Source organism: Aegilops tauschii, chromosome 6 (genome assembly GCF_002575655.3).
Source record: "Aegilops tauschii subsp. strangulata cultivar AL8/78 chromosome 6, Aet v6.0, whole genome shotgun sequence".
Lineage (NCBI taxonomy): Eukaryota > Viridiplantae > Streptophyta > Magnoliopsida > Poales > Poaceae > Aegilops > Aegilops tauschii.
In genome coordinates, this window is record NC_053040.3 from 93,742,122 (window position 1) to 93,761,429 (window position 19,308).

Sequence of the window (19,308 nt, forward strand, 5' to 3'; positions counted from 1 at the left end):
TCAACACCGAGAACCTAAGGCATAAGGACCGAGGGAATTTGCGCTGCCTCCTCTTCACGAAGCTGCACGAACGATACAAGTTCCCCAATGAGTTTGCAAACACACGCCTCTCAGGGAATAAAGTGAACAGTGCCGCCCTCACGAGGATGAGCACGACCCTGTCTACATGGAGAAGCACGGTGAAGGCAATGATTGAAAAAGGTGATAGTTATGAGAAGATCAAGGCGAAATATCCTTTGATGAGCGAAGATGACTACAAGGAGTTCAAGATCTAGTGCGAGAGCAGCGCAACCTCCGAATCAAGTCAGTGGGGGAAAGAAATGCGGCAGTTGAACTTAGGGGTCCACCAACTCGGTCCCGGCGGTTATAGAGTGGCGGAGCCTATATGGGACAAGGAGGACGCGGAGCGTGCCGAGCAAGGCCTACCGCCCCGCTTCGAGAAATTCCCTGACAAGCAGACCAGGAACTTTGTCAGGGCCCGGTACAAGGAGGACCCGGTAACAAAGGAGCTTACCACGGATCTGAAGACCAAGGCGCTTGAGAAAGTTCTGGTAAGGAATACACCCCCGCGTAATTAGCTACATATATGGTTGCATTCTAGTTAATGAAGCCAAATTTCTAAATGGTTCACATTCCTTCCGCGGGAGGCTGAAAGCAGTAGCGCGGGGTCATCTCAGAGCTCCCCTTTTGACACCCCTTTAAATAGGGCATTGAACGTAATGAAAAACAAGGATAAGCTCAGTAAGCCGTCGTCAGCTGGTCATGTGGCCGGCAAAGGCTTGTCCACAAAATGGTCGTCATACTATACCGCTGGTGGGCGAAAGGAGAAAAAGACCAGCTCAGAAAGCCAGTCGCGCGAGGTTCAAGAACTCAAGGCACAAGTGGCGCGGATTCCGGAGATTGTCCAAGAGCAAGTGCAACAACAACTGGGAACGACGCTCACCGCCATTGTGCCTACCTTGATTCAGGGGCTGACGACGTGGATTGCGGGCGGCCAACAGGGGCCTCCCCCGGTTCCCAGCTTCACGGCCAGCAACTCGCACAACGCGCAGGCGGCGCCATTGGTGTCTCCGGTGGAGGCGGTATTCGTGTCTCCGGCGCCGGCACGGGCATTGGAGCTTAATGCACCTGGGTGTACGCCGGCCGGCACCTCGCCAGCAAGCGGCCCCTCCGTCAGTTGCACGCGCACGCCCGCCGTTGGCGGTGCCTCGACATTAGCCGAGCTCGACGGCATCACGGTAACTAAGCCTCTCGGCCGATGACTTCATCTCCTTGCCTTTGACTGGGCATCCCTGACGCCCTACATGTTTTCGCAGGGCGCCACCGATGTTCCTTGCACTCTCCTGCACTTCGTGGGCGGCGAGTTGGTCGATGTCGCCAAGGGCAGAATCGTTCAACCGAGCAACCGCGTGTTCCACGGTAATCCGATGCCACCCACCTTCTATAGGGTTGAACTGGTTCGGGTACTGCCAGGCTGCGACGAGTTGTTACCTCCGATTCGACCCACTGGGGCCGACGAAGATGATGTGATGACCCTCAGCGCCTGTGTAAGCTGGCCCCTGCTTTGGCCGAAGAGCCAGATTCGTTTGGGGGCGGGGGACACCACCCCACAGACAAGACCGCCAGTCGTGCCAGCGCCAAGCCATGGCAAGAACGCCGCAACGCTACCGGACCCGCCGGACATCCCTATGGCACAGGATCCGAACATGCATATGGCACAGGATCCGGACGACGACGACAACGACGACGGTACATTTACCAATGTCGATAAGTACTTTGCCGAGCATGGGTACGGTGACGAGTTCTGCGGGCCTCCTTCTCAAGAACCCAACCCTCAAAAAGACGACCGCGATCTAGCTGGTACGGCAGAGAAACCCAATTGCAACAGGCGTCGTCTGGCGTTCAGTTCTCAGGAGACGCCTCCAGCTGCCGCCTTCACCGAGCCTCAGATAGCTGAGGTGCCAAATATTATCAGCCCCAACACGCTCAAGAAGGCGGTCTGTGAGCAGAACTCGATCCCATTACAGCAGATCAAGAAGAAGGGACGGAAACGAAAGACTAACAAGGGCGCCAGTGTGAGCCAACCGGCACCGAGTACGATCCGTGCTCAGGACGGACCACCTTCACCTAAGGATATCTCGAGGAGGGTGCATGTGGCGGGTAGGCCGATGCTACCGACAAATATGCTCAATGCTGCAACCGGTGCTATGCGGAGTCTGCATGACAGTGTTCTTTCTTTGGAGAAGCGGCGTCTCAGAGAGAATGATGTGGCATACCCGGTTTTCGTGGCCAAGGTGCCAGAGGGCAAGGGCTTTGTGGATAGCGCCGTCGGGGGTACGATCGTCCTGCGATTTGATGACATCTTTGCTATGCTTAACCTTCATCCGTTGCACTACACCTTCGTTCGGCTGTTTTCACTGAGTATGGAGATGCGGATCATGAGAGACAAGACCCCGGACATTGTGATAGTCGACCCCTTCTACATGCGTGCCAAGATCTTGGGCAGCGCTGGGGACCGGCAAGTCGCGAGTTCACACCTTGAAGGCGTCATTCTGGCAAACCCAGATAAGGATAACTTCCTCGTGCCTTACTTTCCCGAGTAAGTCATCTCCTAACCGCCCCGTAACATATGATTTCTTAGATTTCGATCGTTTTTTTTTCTAACATTCCGTGTTCTGTGCAGTGACACACATTGCACACTCATCCTCTTAAGCCCGAAATATTTCATGGCCACGTATCTCGACCCGAACCGTGACTCCAAGATAGACTACACAAATATCAAGAAAGTTCTTGATGATGCTCTCCCCGGCTACGCCGCATCTGGAGGCACCTTTAAGAGGCCAGTTCGTAGGTACGGCAGGCACGTGTTCAACCACAATACGACGTTCCCCTGCATCAAGCAGCCGCCTGGCGGTCAGAAGGATGCCTACTATGCCCTCCATCACATGCGGGCGATCGTGCGGGACCATAATCACCTTCTGCTACTAAATAATCTCAAAGATTGGGCCGCAAGCTTGGGGGCAATCCAGGACGCGGACATCCGACAAGAATTCTTTCGCATCCAGTCGGAGTTTGCAGAAATTATCCATCAAGATGTCCTTCGTACCTCGGGGCAGTTCTACCTCAAATTTCAACCGTCCAACAGCGAGATAGACACAACGCTACAAATGCAGGCTGACAACGCCCGCGACTTCATGACCATCACGACAGACGGCGGCTTCATCCACGCTCCGGTCCCATGAGTCGAGTCGAAAGTTGTGATGCTATGTGTAGTTCTGAAACATTCATTAGCTCATGTTGTAATTAAACTGTAATGAACTTGTATGTCTCTTTGGTTTGGACAGTCGTTCAACTTAGATGTAATCGATGCTATTTGTTAGTAGGACCATGAATCGTGCTATTAATGTCTTGATTTTCTCTTCCGATCCTTTTGTTGCATACTTATATATTGCTTATGTATTGTCTGTTGTTTGGCTAGTGCATAGAGATGCCGTCGTATGTCGTGTACAAGGGTAAGGTTCCCGGAGTCTACGACGACTGGGAGGAGTGTCGGAGATAGGTTCACCGTTTCAGCGGTAACAGTTACAAAGGGTACACCACTAGGGCGGAGGCGGAATCTAGATACGCGCGCTATCTAGCGGGAGAGAGGAGGGAGCGTTGGAGGAACCGGATGAAGACCAGTTTCATCGCGATGATGCTCATCGTGATGACCGCATCTCTCTTCTATGTGATGGTAGTTTAGATGATCCATATCGACTTGTAATGTGAAGACAAACTCGCTACTTGCGGTCTCGAGACTTGTAATGTTCTATCTTCGTTCGGTCTTTTGAATTCGGAGACTAATATGATGAATTGTATTCGGAGACTAATCTTCTATTGTATTCGATGAATCTGCTGTTGCTGTGTCCTGCTGCTTATTTTCTGTCCAATAATATATTTTGTAATCTGTGCAAAAATCAGAAAAGAAAAAAATAATAATCCCTAATATACATACTAATGGCGCATCACGCCAACGTGCGCCATTAGTATGCCAAAGGATACTAATGGCGCATCCCAGAGCAGTGCGCCATTAGTATGCCAGAGGGTACTAATGGCGCATCACCCAGCAGTGCGCCATTAGTATGCCGAAGGATACTAATGGCGCATCACACTGCAGTGCGCCATTAGTATGGCAAAGCACATGGGTATATATGGCCCCTGGGAGGCATACTAATGGCGCACCGTGGCCTATACTAATGGCGCACTGCCCGGTGCGCCATTAGAGTACCAGATACTAATGGCGCACCAGCGGTGCGCCATTAGTAAAAATTACTGATGCTAGTGGCGCACCAGTAGTGCGCCATTAGTAGGCAAAACTGGTACGCCACTAGTAAGCCTTTTTCTAGTAGTGCTTGCGCGCTCCTGCATGGCGCCAGGGTCACTGTTGCACGCCTCTGCCTGCCCCCGAGCAGTCGCACCAGCGCGCTGCCATGCATGCGCCCGGTCTCTCCTGCAGTGGCAGTAGGCATGCGTGCGTGCCACGTCTAGGGGCAACCCCATGTAGGCAACAGGACGACACAGACCGGGGCTATCTCGAGAAGGGGCTCGGCTGCCATGGCCATGGTGGCCATTGAGGTCTCGACTCGCACGAACACATATGCTCGGGCATCCACTCCGACGGAAGCAGCGGCGGCCTTCGAGGCCTCACGACGCGCGTGCCTATCCCTTCCCCCACCACCACCTAGATGGTGCCTCTAGCTGCGGGAGTCCGGCCGCCCACAAGTTGCTCGATGTATTGTCGAGAGACGGGGAGGAAGATGATTTTCCACTTACTGATAGGTGGGGTCCGCATGGTCAAACATTTTTTTATGCTTGGTGTTTGCCACATCACCCTAACAGGTGGGCCAAACCTATCAGTTTCACTGTTTGTGCGAGCTTATCGAGAATCAGTGCGATATGTCAGTCGTTAGGCACAATTTCAATGATTTTTCTGTGTCCTAGCACAAATCTGGTACCAGGTTGTTAGAGCATCTACAGTTGGGCATCCCAAATAGGCCTCAAACGCCCGGGCAGCCCGTCCGATCGCTGACCGGTTAGGAAAATTTCACCCAGACGAGCGCCTTGAACGGGCCACAAACGTCCGGGCTGACCAGCACCCCTCATATCCAGCCCAAATATGGGGCAGATATGGGGTGGCCCGGGCACACCTGGGTGCGTCCGCCTGACAAGCCCGGCCCATCACTGACCCCACGGCTATCCCACAAAAAAACCCATCCGGCACATTGCTCCGAAACCCTAGCTCACTCATAGTCTCCTCTCTCGCTCCGTCCTCTCCTCTCCCTGCATCGAATCCGACGCAATGTCAAGCTTCGGCAGCCACTCCGCCTCCAAGCTGGATCCAGGCTTTGAGCTTGCCCTCCGCATCGCTTTGGAGCAGTCCAAGGTGGAGACCGGGGGCAACTCCAGATCCGCAGCGTCGCTGCAGAAGCAGCTTCACCGCCGATGCAGCTTGGACGCCGACGCTAGCCCCTCCATGCCCGTGCGCAGGTCCGACAGGCGGCCCGCGCAATCCGTGCCTCCCCTACGCCGTCCCCTACACCCCTGCCGGCAGCTGCTCCCCCATGTCGGTGTGCCCGCCCCGCCGGCCCTGACGCGCATGTCGACTGCTGCTCCCCCACGTGGGCAGCGATGGGTGCCTATGCCCGCCCCACAGGCCCGGATGCGCACGCCGGAATCAGAGGCGCGCGCCGCCCGTTGCAAGAGGTAGTAGGAAAGGGAGGGGAAGGAGGCAGAGCAGTCCGTGCGCCGCCGCCGCGGGATGCAGGCAGAGCCCGACGAGGACGCGCGGCTCCTCGAATCGGTCTACCGCCAGTCGCTTATGACCCCGGAGGCGGACGCGCGGCGGCTCCGCCGGAAGAATGCCAAGGTGCTCTAGATTACCATTGAGCAGACCGAGCGTGAGGCGGTGGAGGCGGCGGTGCAGGCGGCTCGGCTCGGCTCGCGAAGCTCAAGTGGCAGCAACACAGGAAGGTCTGGCGGTTGAAAGGGCTCATCATCCTCTCCGACACCTCCGACGACGACATGCACGGCTCCTTGTCCGACGACTCGGACGATCCGCCACCAGCCGCCGACACCTACAGCTGCGTCGGCGACCGCAAGGGCAAAGGACCGACGAGGAAGTGGTGAAGCTCCGCCGTCTTCGTCTTCAGTTTCAAGGTTTTAAGAATCTAGTTTAAACTTGTCCGTCGTTTATGTGAATTATGTGAACTTTGGCGAATTTTGGACATCCGTCGGTGAACTTTTGGTGATCGAAATATGCATTTCTATCTCCGATTCTATGTTGTGTGTGATGATCTACGTTGTTTTTTTTTTTGTACGTTGCATGATCAGTATGGATATGAGGTACCGGATATGAGATACACGGATGTGGATGACATGATTTAAAGAGTGCTCGATCAATGCTTGCGGACGCGTCCGGACGCATCCGCGGGCGTTCGAGGGCCCGGATTTGCAGGTCACGGCTGTAGATGCTTTTACCCTATTCCCAATTATAATGGTTTTGCATAAATAACTCCCAAAGGATGAAGTGTCTATCTGTAGACCGTGCAGCACCAAAATTTTGGAACCTCTGGCACACTGAAACCTGGAATGTATTTCATTATATTTTAGAACGCGGGAAAGATGGGCGTGAACACATGACTCGGAAAGAATGGCAGGACAGCAGAGATCACCAAGACTGATCGAGTAAGACGTGGAAAGATACCAAGAATCACAAAGACTTGTATTAAAATAGAGTGGTGGCTGGCCACCTAATCCTTGTGCCATCCGTACTTCTTGCCATTCTTTCGGCCGTACCTTCCATCCCTTCCTCCAAGAAAAAACATGTTTTAATATTCTACAATATTTTTTGCCCAATAGAATAATTAATCTCTTTTCGATCGTACACCCTTCCGGCCACCCTGTCATCAGCGTCGCCGCCAACTCACGACTTCGATAATTTCCACGCGTTCTCAGCCAGTGTAGGATAGGGTAGAAACGAGTTTCTTGTCATATTGTTTGTGCAGATTCTCCGTTATGATCCTTGTGAGATGTTGAAAGGTCTCTTCGTTGTTGTTGGCTAGAAATTTACATGGATCAGATCTGTTTCAGTGGCATATGGAATATTTTCCATAAACCAAAGATGCTTTATAGGTGATGGATTCTATGGTACTATACTCACACTTTGTGCATTGTTTTCGCATAATTTTTGTAAGGAAAATGCTTTCTACCACCTGACGGATCTCGTGCACCGCCGTCCTCGTCCGTGGCCGTTCGATCTATTTTTAATCGGATGGCTCAGGAGCAACCCGATGGAAGGAGCAACAAGGCCCTGTCGCAATTACAACAAGGCTCTTTTTGCAAAGGGCCATGTTTTAGCATCGGAAAAAAACCTTGCAAATTTTTTTTTTCAAGAAGACTTATTTATGCAACAGGACCTCTGTTACAGATTTTTTTTTAGCAGGACCTCTGTTGCAGAAAGTATTACAACACCGCTCTTATTGCAAAGAATCCATGCAATGGTCAGGGAGATGGTCAATTTTTCTCAATTATCCATCGGGTTGACGTGTACTGTCGCCCCAAGAGACTTTTTTAGATAGCTCACCACTCATACCGGATGGTAGAGATAACTTTTATGATTTGGTCCTAGTACTACTCTGTATTAAATAAGGTGAAAAAAGAAATAAGGTGAACTTACGTACAAGCTAGTTAATTACAATATATTTTATACATAGGAGAACTTGAAAACACACCTTAAAACAACATATTTGAGGTTCATTAGACTAGGTGACATTAGTCGGTGAACTTAAAACAAATACCACACTTTTTTCTCCCTTTCTGAGAGATGGATTCCTCAACTCTTAGCTTAGGCATGCATGGTCATGCTTTTCCAGAATATGCGGAAAATTCGAACAACAAAACTGCTGGGAAAAATTGCTAGTACAGCTATAGCAAACTGAATATTCATTCCCTAACAAATAATTTTCTTTTCTGAAAAGGGAATAACTCCGGCCTCTACATCATGAGATACATACATCCAAAATTATTGATTCCTAAACAAATAAGTTAAGTTAATCGAACCAAAATTATTGAAGAACACATATGAACGCACACCATCGATGACTCCATAAACATTATATATTGCCAACAAGTTAATATTTGTAGAATAATTATGACATCACACCAATAATAGCTTATATATGTACAATAAAACCGATGTATATTGTTTATAACATATTCTCCAAGTGTGGTGTGAAGCCTATCCACCTATCTGAGGAGCCGGATGTTCTTAGATTGAATTTGCATTGGAATGAAAAGTTTTCAGTTTAGTCTATACTCAGTGCTTGCCCACGGTGATGTCCCCATGGATAACTAGAAATTATGGAAGATCAAAATACCTCTTATGGTGAAGATATTGCTTTGATTTTCAAACCCGGGACTGGTCTTGACTAGAGACAACTTTGTGAGTAGTAAGAGTTGTGTCTTTTTCCATCACTAGTAACCACTTACGTGCACTCGCGTCTAGTTTGACAGTAATTCCAAAATTAAGCGTAATTACTGTTCATTATAAGGTTAATTACTGTTTAATGTAATTAATGTCATTTACAAATTACAATTAATGCAGTTAACATGTTTCCAAATTATTAATAATGTGATGGTTACATCATTGGAGTAACATGATACGTTGAATATAGGTGGTTGGATGGCTCAGATAATTTGGATTTATCGAACTCAGTGTTTTTATAAGTAGTACGTCCTCCGCCCGGAATTACTTGTCACAAAAATGGATACACTCCCTCCGTTTTTATTTACTCTGCATATTATATTTGACTGAAGTCAAACTTCATAAAGTTTGACCAAGTTTATAGAAAAAATATGAACATTTACAATAGCAAATATATATGATCTGAAAGTGTATTCAATAATGAATCTAATGGTATTGATTTGTTATTGTATATGTTAATATTTTTATCTGTAAACTTTGTCAAAGTTTACAAAGTTTGACTTTGACCAAAGCTAATATGCGGAGTAAATAAAAACAGAGGAAGTATGTAGATGTTTTTTAGTTCAAGATATATCCATTTTTATCCATTGCTACGACAAGTTATTCCGGATAGAGGGAGTAGTAAATAGTAGACGACTAGTCAATTAAATACCTATATTTATAGTATCATTTGCTCGCTCGGTGTGATCTGTTGTTCAGGTAGGTTCAAACTTATAGCCACAGGTGTGTCAGTTACTCGCTCGGTGTGGTCTGTTGTTTAGGTAGGTTCAAACTTATAGCCACGATGGTGTGCGTAATATTTGACAATTGGTTGAGGGATATTCACAGAAAAAAAATTGCATATCCTCATGGGTGCGGCAGCCTTGTCTTGAGCTATGTGGCTTTTCAGTAATAAGTTTTAAATAAAAAGTGTGTTTCATCTTTCTAGTGCAGATTATTCATGCATGTACCCATTGGCTCGGTACTTTGCCTATCATGTAGAGGCCAGAGGATAGACTTTTTTACAGTGATATCTACCCAGTTGGAGCATACAGCCGGGGAGGTCTTCTGCTATTATGAATGGATGTCCAGTAGTAGGAGAGGACCTCCCCTATCCTAGGCTGCCTTTTATTTATCAATTCTATAAACATTATATATTTTTGTGTTTTCCTGGGCGTATCGACTGCGTGCATCTTGTTATGCAGAATCGAGTATTTGCGTTGTTGCATAAGCTTAGCATAGATTGAATGAAAATGCCTTTTATATAAAGAAAAGTATAGTATGTGTGATAAAACAGATCAGAACATAAGAAAGTGCCATGAACATCCAACTAGAGGCACTTACAAGACCAAAAAGAGGAAAAAGGAGGGACGTGGAGTTTCTACACCTGAGCTCATATGCTCCTGGTGTGAACAGTAAATAAATAAAATAGAAAAACATTTAAAAAAATCTTAAATTTTTGTGTGTCATACTTTAAAAAATGTTTGTTGTGCATGCAAAATTTCATCACGAAATGACATTGGTGGAAGGCGTGGTAAAAAAACTTGAGAGTGCGTCAACGACATGGATGAAATTTTGTCATTTCGTGAAATTTCATCATGAAATGACATGGGTTTGGAGCACAAACCGGTCCAATGCACTCTCACGAGCTCAGGTCTAGAAAGGTACTTTCGAAAAAGGAGAAGTTACAACCCTGCAAACAATTAAATGTCTATTCTTTCAACGAGGACCCCCCCCCCCCCCCCCCCAACCCCCACCCCACCCTCTGCGGCATCCCTCACGTCGCCTTAGAGCCGAAATGAGCGGAACCCTAGATTGGGACCGCCATAGGCCTCGCCCTGCATTCCCCACATATTCTCCGGTTGATGTCGTTGGACTAAGTCTGCAGTGAACGGTGGTTGTGGGGCTTCCCCCTCGTTCTATGATGGGATCTCGTGGTGGTTGAAGGCTCACTTCTCTTCTACAACGCCCCATGGCGACTATGATGGTTGGTGGATTCAGTGACAGCGTCTCCGGCGGGTGGCAACCTAGGTGACTTCGTCGGCCGACTCCTGGGTTGCGGCCCGGTGCTCCTACTGGCGACTCAGGCAGGGTGTCGCCCCCCTTCTTGGCTTCTGGTGGTTTCTCCACGTGTGTGACTCGGGAGCTTGTTGGTCTCTTATGCTTTCTGCGACAGGGGGTCGCTAGATCCGGCCGTCTTGGCCGCAGTTGGCTCATCTACGTCTACCGATGGCGAGGTGGCTAACTCTTGTGTGGGGTGGTGTTGTCAACATTCTTGAGGTGGGCGGGCTAGCGGGTTTGTAGTCCCAGACCGTCTGTGGCAGTTCCTGACCGTCGGATGCAGGGGTTGGAAGCATAGGTTGCTACGTTTGAGGACATGCCTGGCTTTGTTGGCATTGTCGATGCATCGCACGTGGCCTCACTTGGGGGTTGCCATGGAGCCCTCGCTCCTCCTCTAGCCCGAGTCATGTCCTTTGGGTGTGAAAGCCAAAGACTCCAGTGTGGGTTGGACAATGATGGAGCCTCCACTTCGCTACCCCTTGGGGCATCGACTTGAAGGTCATCGATCTCCTCCGCATTCTCAGGGTTGGACGTGTGCCACACCATGGTTGGCAGGTGCACAGTCGGTTGTTTGGAGGATCTAACATGGTGTCTTGTGTGACAAAGATGACCACGACAAGTGTTTTTTGAGTTGTGGTATAGGTTGGTAGTCGGCTTTCCACATGTGCGCAGATCCCCGTGCTTTGTTTTGTTGGAGTTGGAGCTGCTTTGGCAGGGATCCAAGCAGCGACGATGACAAGTGACAAACATTTGTCTAGGAAGATCCTTGCATTTCTTCCTCCACGCCTCACCTTCAGAATAGGAGTTGTCTCGCCGTTGATGTGTGTGGCTGATTGTTTGGCATAGGCCCATGTGGACTTCAGGCACCTGGTTTGGTGGCGACCACATTGATGGTTTTATGCGGCGAAGTCGGAATGCTTACTCGAGGGGACGTGACCACGATGACTCTTGCGAGTAACCTCGATGGTGTGTGTGGGTGCATGCGCGTGCCCAGACCGGCCGTTTGGTGCCTCGGCTTTGGGCATGTTGTAACGGTTTTCATCCCATTTTTGGCTAATTAATCGATCAGTTTTTTTTTTGCAAATTAATGGGTAGGGCCTAATTAAGGTTTCGTTTTTCTTAAGAATGTATATTCTCGTTTCATCTGGCTTATGATGCTGATTTTTTTAAATAATATTTTTTTTATTAAATTACACAAATATTACGCCGAAAAAATATTTTTCACAAATAATACACCGTCGGGCCGATTAGGTCCAGTCGGCCAGCTGCTGGCCGACAGGGTGCGGCCCCACCTCGCGCGCGGCTGGCCGGCTCCCTGCGGCCTTATCCTCCCCTTCCTCCCTTCTTCTTCTGTTCTTCTTCTGTTCTTACCTTCTCCTTTCTCTACACAAAAATGCCACCAATTTATACACCTAAATGAGCAAGTTTTTCGCGATTTTGGCACCGTGAATGGATTCAACCCAGTTAGGGCAGCCAAAAGAGGTCTCGATCTACTGATGAGGTAGCTCGTGGTGGTCGTGGTGAGCATTTTGGTGGAGGTGGTGGTGGTGAAGTTGGGGCAGTGTGGTGGAGGTGAAGCTCGTCCTTCGTCGTTCTTCGTTGGAGGCGGAGCACCGGCAGTTCGGTGGCCGCCGTTCGTCGTTCTTCGTTCGCACGCACGCTTCAAGGGTATATTTCAGCAAACATTTTATTTTTCGTAGGTGCTCCGGTAGTATTTGTTAATATGTTTCGATGTGAAATAAATTAGGTGTGCAATTATTGTTATTTGCCTTGGTAGTGTACGTAAATATATTTAGATGTCAACTAATTAGTTGTGTAAAAATGTGTAGTTGCTCCGGTAATATTCCGTACTATATGTGGATGTCAAGTATTTAGGAGTGTCAGTATTTGTAGTAGTTCCGAAAAAAGGTCCGTAATATAGGTAGCCCAGTCAAATATATTAATCTGTCAATATTTGTAGTTCCTACGGCAAATATTCGTAATATACTTGTAGGTGTGTGAATTGTATTAGTTGCTCTCCTCAGTCCTTCGACGATGAAGAAATCGTGCCCTTCGACGATGCAGAAACCTTGCCCTTCGACGATGCAGAAACCTTGCCCTTCGACGATGCAGAACCCGGAAGCGGCGGCATGAAGATATCATCTTCGTCCTCGCTCTCCTCAGTCCATAAACATGGATTATTTGCTGCAATCCTTCTGAAAGTTTCACTCTTCGGCACCACTACCTTCTTCCACCTTTCATGCAACCTAAGAAGTTCTTTACGTACCTCCTCATAGGTCCTTTCAGGCCACCCAGACCGACGTAATTCGTGAGCCAACTCATTCAATATGGTGTCACTACCGGTGAGTTCGTCCCATGGAACTATACTATTGTCCATCCTGAAACCGGTAGCTAGCCTCAGAAGAGTCCTGCTCATCCCAGGGTGAAAACTACGATCGAAAGGATAATGCGACATCTCAACTACACTACACTGGAATGCTTATCCACCTCCGTCTGAAGGGGGTTTTATAGGTAGAGATGAGAAAATGGCGGGAAAGAACGACTGCAGTATGCCGGGAAAGAGTTGGTGGGAACATATGGCGGGAAACGGGTGGCGGGAAAGAGTTGGCGGGAACATATGGCAGGAAACGGGTGGCGGGAAAGAGTTGGCGGGAACATATGGCGGGAAACGCTGGATGAGAAACGGGTGGCGGGAAAATATTGAGGGGAAAGGGTTGCGCGAAAATACGTCATAGTTTTGAAAAAAAAATCTGTAATATCGTACGGGGCAAAAAAATCTGTAATATGGTATGCATGCACCAGTCGGCCCACAGCAGGCCAATTAGTCCCTGTCGGCCCACAGCAGGCCAATTAGTTCCAGTCGGCCTGCTGCAGGCCGACTGGACCCTTGTCAGCCCCAGTTGGCCGATAGACCAATCGGCCAGCAGCAAACGGATAGGACCCCAGTCGGCCTGCTGTGGGCCGACTAGGACCAGTCGGCCTGCTGCGGGCCGACGGTGTATTATTTTTAAAAATCATTTTTTAGGCGTAATATTTGTGCAAATTAATAAAAAATGTATTATTTAAAAAAAATCAGCGCTTATGATACCAGCCACATGAATCTGAAATCTGAAATCTGGATTATGTTCTATCATACTGTACTTCGCAACGCGGGATTTGAAGACGGCCGGCGCGAACGCATGACACAGAAGCACGACAGCAGAGATCGAGCAAAGAGCTGGAAAGATATCAAGAATCACTCAGGGTCGTACTTGTTTTAAGACAGAGTCCGTGGTGGGCGGCCACCTAATCCTAGTGCCGTCCGTACCTCTCGCCGTTCGTTTCGACCGTACCTTCTCATTTTGATCGTACGCAGCTTCGTCCGCTCCCGGCCACCACCACCCTGTCATCAGCCTCGCCGCCAGCTCACAATCGAGTTCGATGATTTCCACGCGCTCTCTCCTCTCTTGCCGCCAATGTGGGAGGATAGGATAGGCACGAGCTTCTTGTCATATTATTTGTGTATATCCGTCGTTATGGTTCTTGTGAGATGTTGAAAGGTCTCTTTGTTGTCGTTGGCAGGAAATTTACAGGGATGACACATCTTCTCCAATGGGATTTGGAAAGAAATTTCACAAACCAAAGATGCCTTGAAAGCGAACTTTATGATACAATAGCGGTTTGTGCATTGTTTTCTCATTATTTTATGCATGAGAGGGAACGTGTGTACTACTAGTATGGTTAACTTAGGCAGAAGCTAGTTAATTAATTGAAGTGTATTGGGTGCACACACCTTAACTCTCCAGATCTGTGGTTATTTAGACTGAAATTAACCAGCTAACATTAGTCGGTGAATTTAAAAGCAGTTGCATATTTTACTCCCTTTCTGAAAGATGGGTTCTTCTAAAAAAAACGGACTACCGCTCAAACAGCAAAACTGGTGGAAGAACAGCTAGTACACTAGTACAGCTATACAGCTAATTGACTCGTTCATTCCATATAACAAATAAATGAAGATAAGACGTGTAACCGTATCACCGTCCCCTACATGCATGGATCCAAGCCCCTAACCAAAACCATTGGAGAAAAACACATATGAACACACGCCATTCCCTTGACCTACTCCACATACGCTTTCATTACACTGTCAATGGCAGCCAGCTGAACATTTGCACAATAATCAAGAAACCATACCCATCCAAGAGAAATAATACAGTAGCTTTTTTGGGTAAAGAAGAGAAATAATAGATGATATGTGCACAACAATAAGATATTCTCCATAATAATATATTCCATGTGTGTTGTTTATAACATATTCTCCAAGAGTAGAATAAGATATGAGCCTTGCTGCAAGGCTGCTCCAGCTATGCCAAAGGCAGGAGGCTCCAAGAACAAGAGCCGCCCTTTGTCTCCAACCCCAACCACCCCGCCCATAATATACAACCGCCCTCGCAAGAACCACCAGACCTCACATGCTTTGATCCCTCCCCCTTCCTCCTCCTCCTCCTCTTAACCTCCCCCGCCGCAGCCCGTGCTCTCCCGTACTTCTTGGAGCCGATCATCGCAAGATCATCAACCAGCTGCCACTCTTCGCCGTTTCTTTGGCACCACACCACCGCCGATCGCCGAGATGATGATGGGGTACTTCTGGGCGCCGAGGAAGTCGGCGGCGGTGGAGAGGGACCAGAGCCTGCGGGCGGGGCTGCTCGTCGACGGCGGCAGCGGCGAGGCGGCGGCGGTGCCCAAGGGGTACTTTGCGGTGTACGTGGGCGCCGAGGCGCGGCGGTTCGTGGTGCCGATGGGCTACCTCCACCAGCCGGCGTTCCGGGCGCTCATGGAGCTGGCGGCCGAGGAGTTCGGCTTCGGCCAGGCCGGCGGGCTCCGCATCCCCTGCCGCGAGGAGGACTTCGTCGCCATCGTCGCCGCGCTCGAGGCCACGGCCGAGTCGCGCCAGCGCAGGCGGAGCGCCGCCGGCAGGAGGAGCAGGAGCAACGCCACACCATGGTGATTGATCATGCTCGTGCATGGCGACGTAGAACAAGAGTTTTTTGTCCCGGTCATGTGGAAGGACGCCGTGTCTTTGCGTAGCGCAAGCATGGCTGCCGCCGATGATCCGTCCGATTTCCGAGTCACCAATTCACCATCGGTTTGCCAGTAGATAGATAGTCTCTCACGAGTCTCGAGTCTGGAATGATTAATGATGATCTTGTAAGGGCTCTTCCTTTTTGTTTTCGAGCAACATCGATCTTGTAAGGGCTCTGAAACTGACAATTGAAAGATGATTTTGATTCCCATGATACATGGCTGCATCCTCATATTCCTCCAGCTGATCAGAAGATTTGAGCCAGATATTGTTCTCCAGAAATTAAGGGTTTTTTTTCTTTACAATTAAATAGGTGTCCTCTTATTTATGTCTACTCAAATATGAACAGCCTGTATCCAAATGGAATCTCCTGCTAGCATTCTGCAAGCTGGAGAAGCTGCACTCACATATATTCTGGTTATCTGTTTAGAATGTTCCTCAAAATTGCTATAACATGCACCTAGCATGTTCTATTAATATCTAAGAAGATACTTGCAGCTGGGACAAATGAAACAGGTGGCACAATTAACCGCATAATTCCTGGGAGAGAAGACTTCTCCTTCTTTTACTGTTTTTTTCCTCGAAAAACCAAGAGAAACACAACCTTCTAATCTTCTGTTTATGAAGAGCTAGCCCCCACACTAACCTATTTATTTCAACATGAAAGCATGCCACATCAGCATGCGACATGCATGAAAAAAAACTCACCTCAACATCCAATCATGCAGAAAAAAGTTCACCTCACTTTGCAAACATGTGCATGAGAATTTACATTCTACTCCCTCTGTAAACTAATATAAGAGCGTTTAGATTACTATTTTAGTGATCTAAACGCTCTTATATTAGTTTACAGAGGGAGTATTATGCTATTTATATTTAATAAATGTTTTACAACTATACAATGATCAAACACAATAAATCATATGTACTACCTCGGTCTAGATGAATAAGTCATTGGTTTAGTTCTAGGTCATCGATTTGAGCAATTAAATATGTGTTATATGTCATGAAAAGTATATCACTAGATTTCTACACGGATGTAGTTTCTAAATATATATTTTTTGTCACATATAATACATATTTAGATAGTTAAATCGTCGACCTAGACGGAGGGAGGGAGTAGTTTTCTACGTAAATGACTTATTCACATATAATACATATAATACATATCACTAGATTTCTACGTAAATGACTTATTCACCGAGACGGAGGGAGTAGTTTTAGTTTTACTTCTCATATTATTACTCAAAATATCCATGTACCATACAAATAAATATCACTAACATATATGTTCTATGTTCTATATCTAAGTAGTTAGAGCATCTCCGCTCGTTCGGCTCCCCAGGGGCTAGAAAAAGCGCCGCCCTGGGGCGCGCCAGCTGAAATATCGGCTTGGGGACGATCTGGTTCCCAGCCGCCGCCCCCAGGCGTCGATTTCGGCCTACTTTCGGCGCAAATAGGCCCACTATAGGCGCAAATTGATCAGTTTCCGCCCATATTCGGCGTGCTTCAGCACAAATTGAACATAAGCTATTTTTATCACATAGTTCCTCACAGAAAAACAATAGAAATCAAATAGTTCAATACAAATTATATAGTTCAACAAATAAAAATCCATATTTCATCACACGTCGAGCTAGGCGTTGCCCTTGAGCCTCCATAGGTGCTCCACCAGGGTCTCGGATCTCCTGACGCATATTGAGAAAGGCAGTCCAGGTTGCCGGTAGATGGTGATCAACTTGGGCAAGAGGACACTGCCTGTAATATGGTTCAGTGTCAAATACTGGCTCTTCCTGCTCGCTCTCAATGATCATGTTGTGCAAGATGACACAGCAAGTCATGGTCTCCCACATTTGATCTTTCGACCAGGTCTGAGTAGGGTACCGGACAATAGCAAATCGAGATTGGAGCACGCCAAATGCCCGCTCGACATCTTCCTGCAAGGCTCCTGAACCTTCGCAAAGTGGGAGTTCTTGCCTGCTGGCACAGGGTTTGAGATAGTCTTCACAAATGTGGACCATCTTGGATAGATGCCATCTGCTAGGTAGTATCCCTTGTTGTAGTGTCGCCCATTGACCTCGAAATTCATCGGAGGAGAATAACCTTCAACAAGCTTGGCAAAGACAGGGGAGCACTGCAGTACGTTGATGTCATTGTGAGTTCCTGGCATACCAAAGAAGGAGTGCCAAATCCAGAGGTCGTGTGTGGCCACTGCCTCAAGTACCACACTGCAACCGCCTTTGTACATCCCCTGCCAAGCAAATGGACAATTCTTCCATTTCCAATGCATGCAGTCGATGCTTCCAAGCATTCCAGGAAATCCTTTGCTGCATTATGTGCTAGGATCCGAGCTGAGTCTTTAGCATTGGGTGATCACAAGTATTGCGGTCCAAACACTGCCACTACTGCCATGCAGAACTTGTAACACTCAATGGTCGTGGACTCGGCCATGCGCCCATAGTCGTCCAGTGAATCACCGAGAGCTTGATACGTCTCCAATGTATCTATAATTTTTTATTATTCCATGCTATTATATTATCCATCTTGGATGTTTTATATGTTATTTTGTATTATTTTTGGGACTAACCTATTAACCTAGAGCCCAGTGCCAGTTTCTATTTTTTTTCCTTGTTTTTGAGTTTTACAGAAAAGGAATATCAAATGGAGTCCAAACGAGCTGAAACTTTACGATGATTGTTTATGGACCAGAAGAAGCCCACGGAGTATCGGAGATGGACCAGAGGAGCCACGAGGCATCCACAAGGGTGGAGGGCGCCCCCCTAGGGCGCGCCCCCCTACCTTGTCGCTGCCTCGTGGACCCCCCTGACTTGAAACCGACGCCAAAAATTCCTATAAATCCAGAAACCCCTAGAAAGAAACCTAAATCGGGAGTTCCGCCGCTGCAAGCCTCTGTAGCCACGAAAAACCAATCGGGAGCCCTTTCCGGGACCCTACCGGAGGGGGAAACCATCACCGGTGGCCATCTTCATCATACCGACGGTCTCCATAATGAGGAGGGAGTAGTTCACCCTCGGGGCTGAGGGTATGTACCAGTAGCTATGTGTTTGATCTCTCTCTCTCTCTCTCTCGTGTTCTTGATATGGCACAATTTTGATGTACCGCGAGCCTTGTTATTATAGTTGAATCATATGGTGTTTCTTTCCCTCTACCTTTTTGTGATGAATTGAGTTTTACCTTTGAGATTTCACTATTATCGGATTGAATACTATTATGAATTTGAGAACACTTGATGTATGTCTTGCGTGGGATACCCGTGGTGACAATGGGGTGTTCTATTGATTCACTTGATGTATGTTTTGGCACTCAACTCGCGGATTCCTGAGGTGACATTGGGGTAATCTATGCATAGGGGTTGATGCATGTTTTCGTCCTTGTTTCTCCCGTAGGAATCTTGGGGCACTCTTTGAGGTTCTTTATGTTGGATTAAATATTATGAATCTGAAGTTGTTTGATGCATATTGTATAATTGACCCAGGGATACTTGTGGTGACATTGGAGTATCTAGGTGACATTAGGGTTGATTGATGTGTGTCATATGGTGTTATTTTACTACGAACTCTGGGGCTGTTTGTGACGCTTATAGGAATAGCTTAATGGATTGATCGGAAAGAATAACTTTGAGGTGGTTTCGTACCCTACAAGCAGTTTCATCTTATGTTCTCCG

At 47.8% G+C, this 19,308-nt stretch overlaps 1 protein-coding gene across 1 annotated transcript; it reads left to right on the forward strand.

Moving 5' to 3' along the window:
- Positions 1-14,932: 14,932 nt before the first annotated feature.
- Positions 14,933-15,839, forward strand: LOC109781934 (auxin-induced protein 15A-like). Its single transcript, XM_020340524.2, has one exon. The coding sequence runs from the start codon at positions 15,171-15,173 to the stop codon at positions 15,546-15,548; it is 378 nt and encodes a 125-aa protein (XP_020196113.1). The 5' UTR covers positions 14,933-15,170; the 3' UTR covers positions 15,549-15,839.
- Positions 15,840-19,308: the final 3,469 nt, after the last annotated feature.

Excerpts from the sequence above, each read along its gene's own strand:
- LOC109781934 (XM_020340524.2), top strand. The coding sequence starts at position 15,171 with ATGATGATGGGGTACTTCTGGGCGCCGAGGAAGTCGGCGGCGGTGGAG.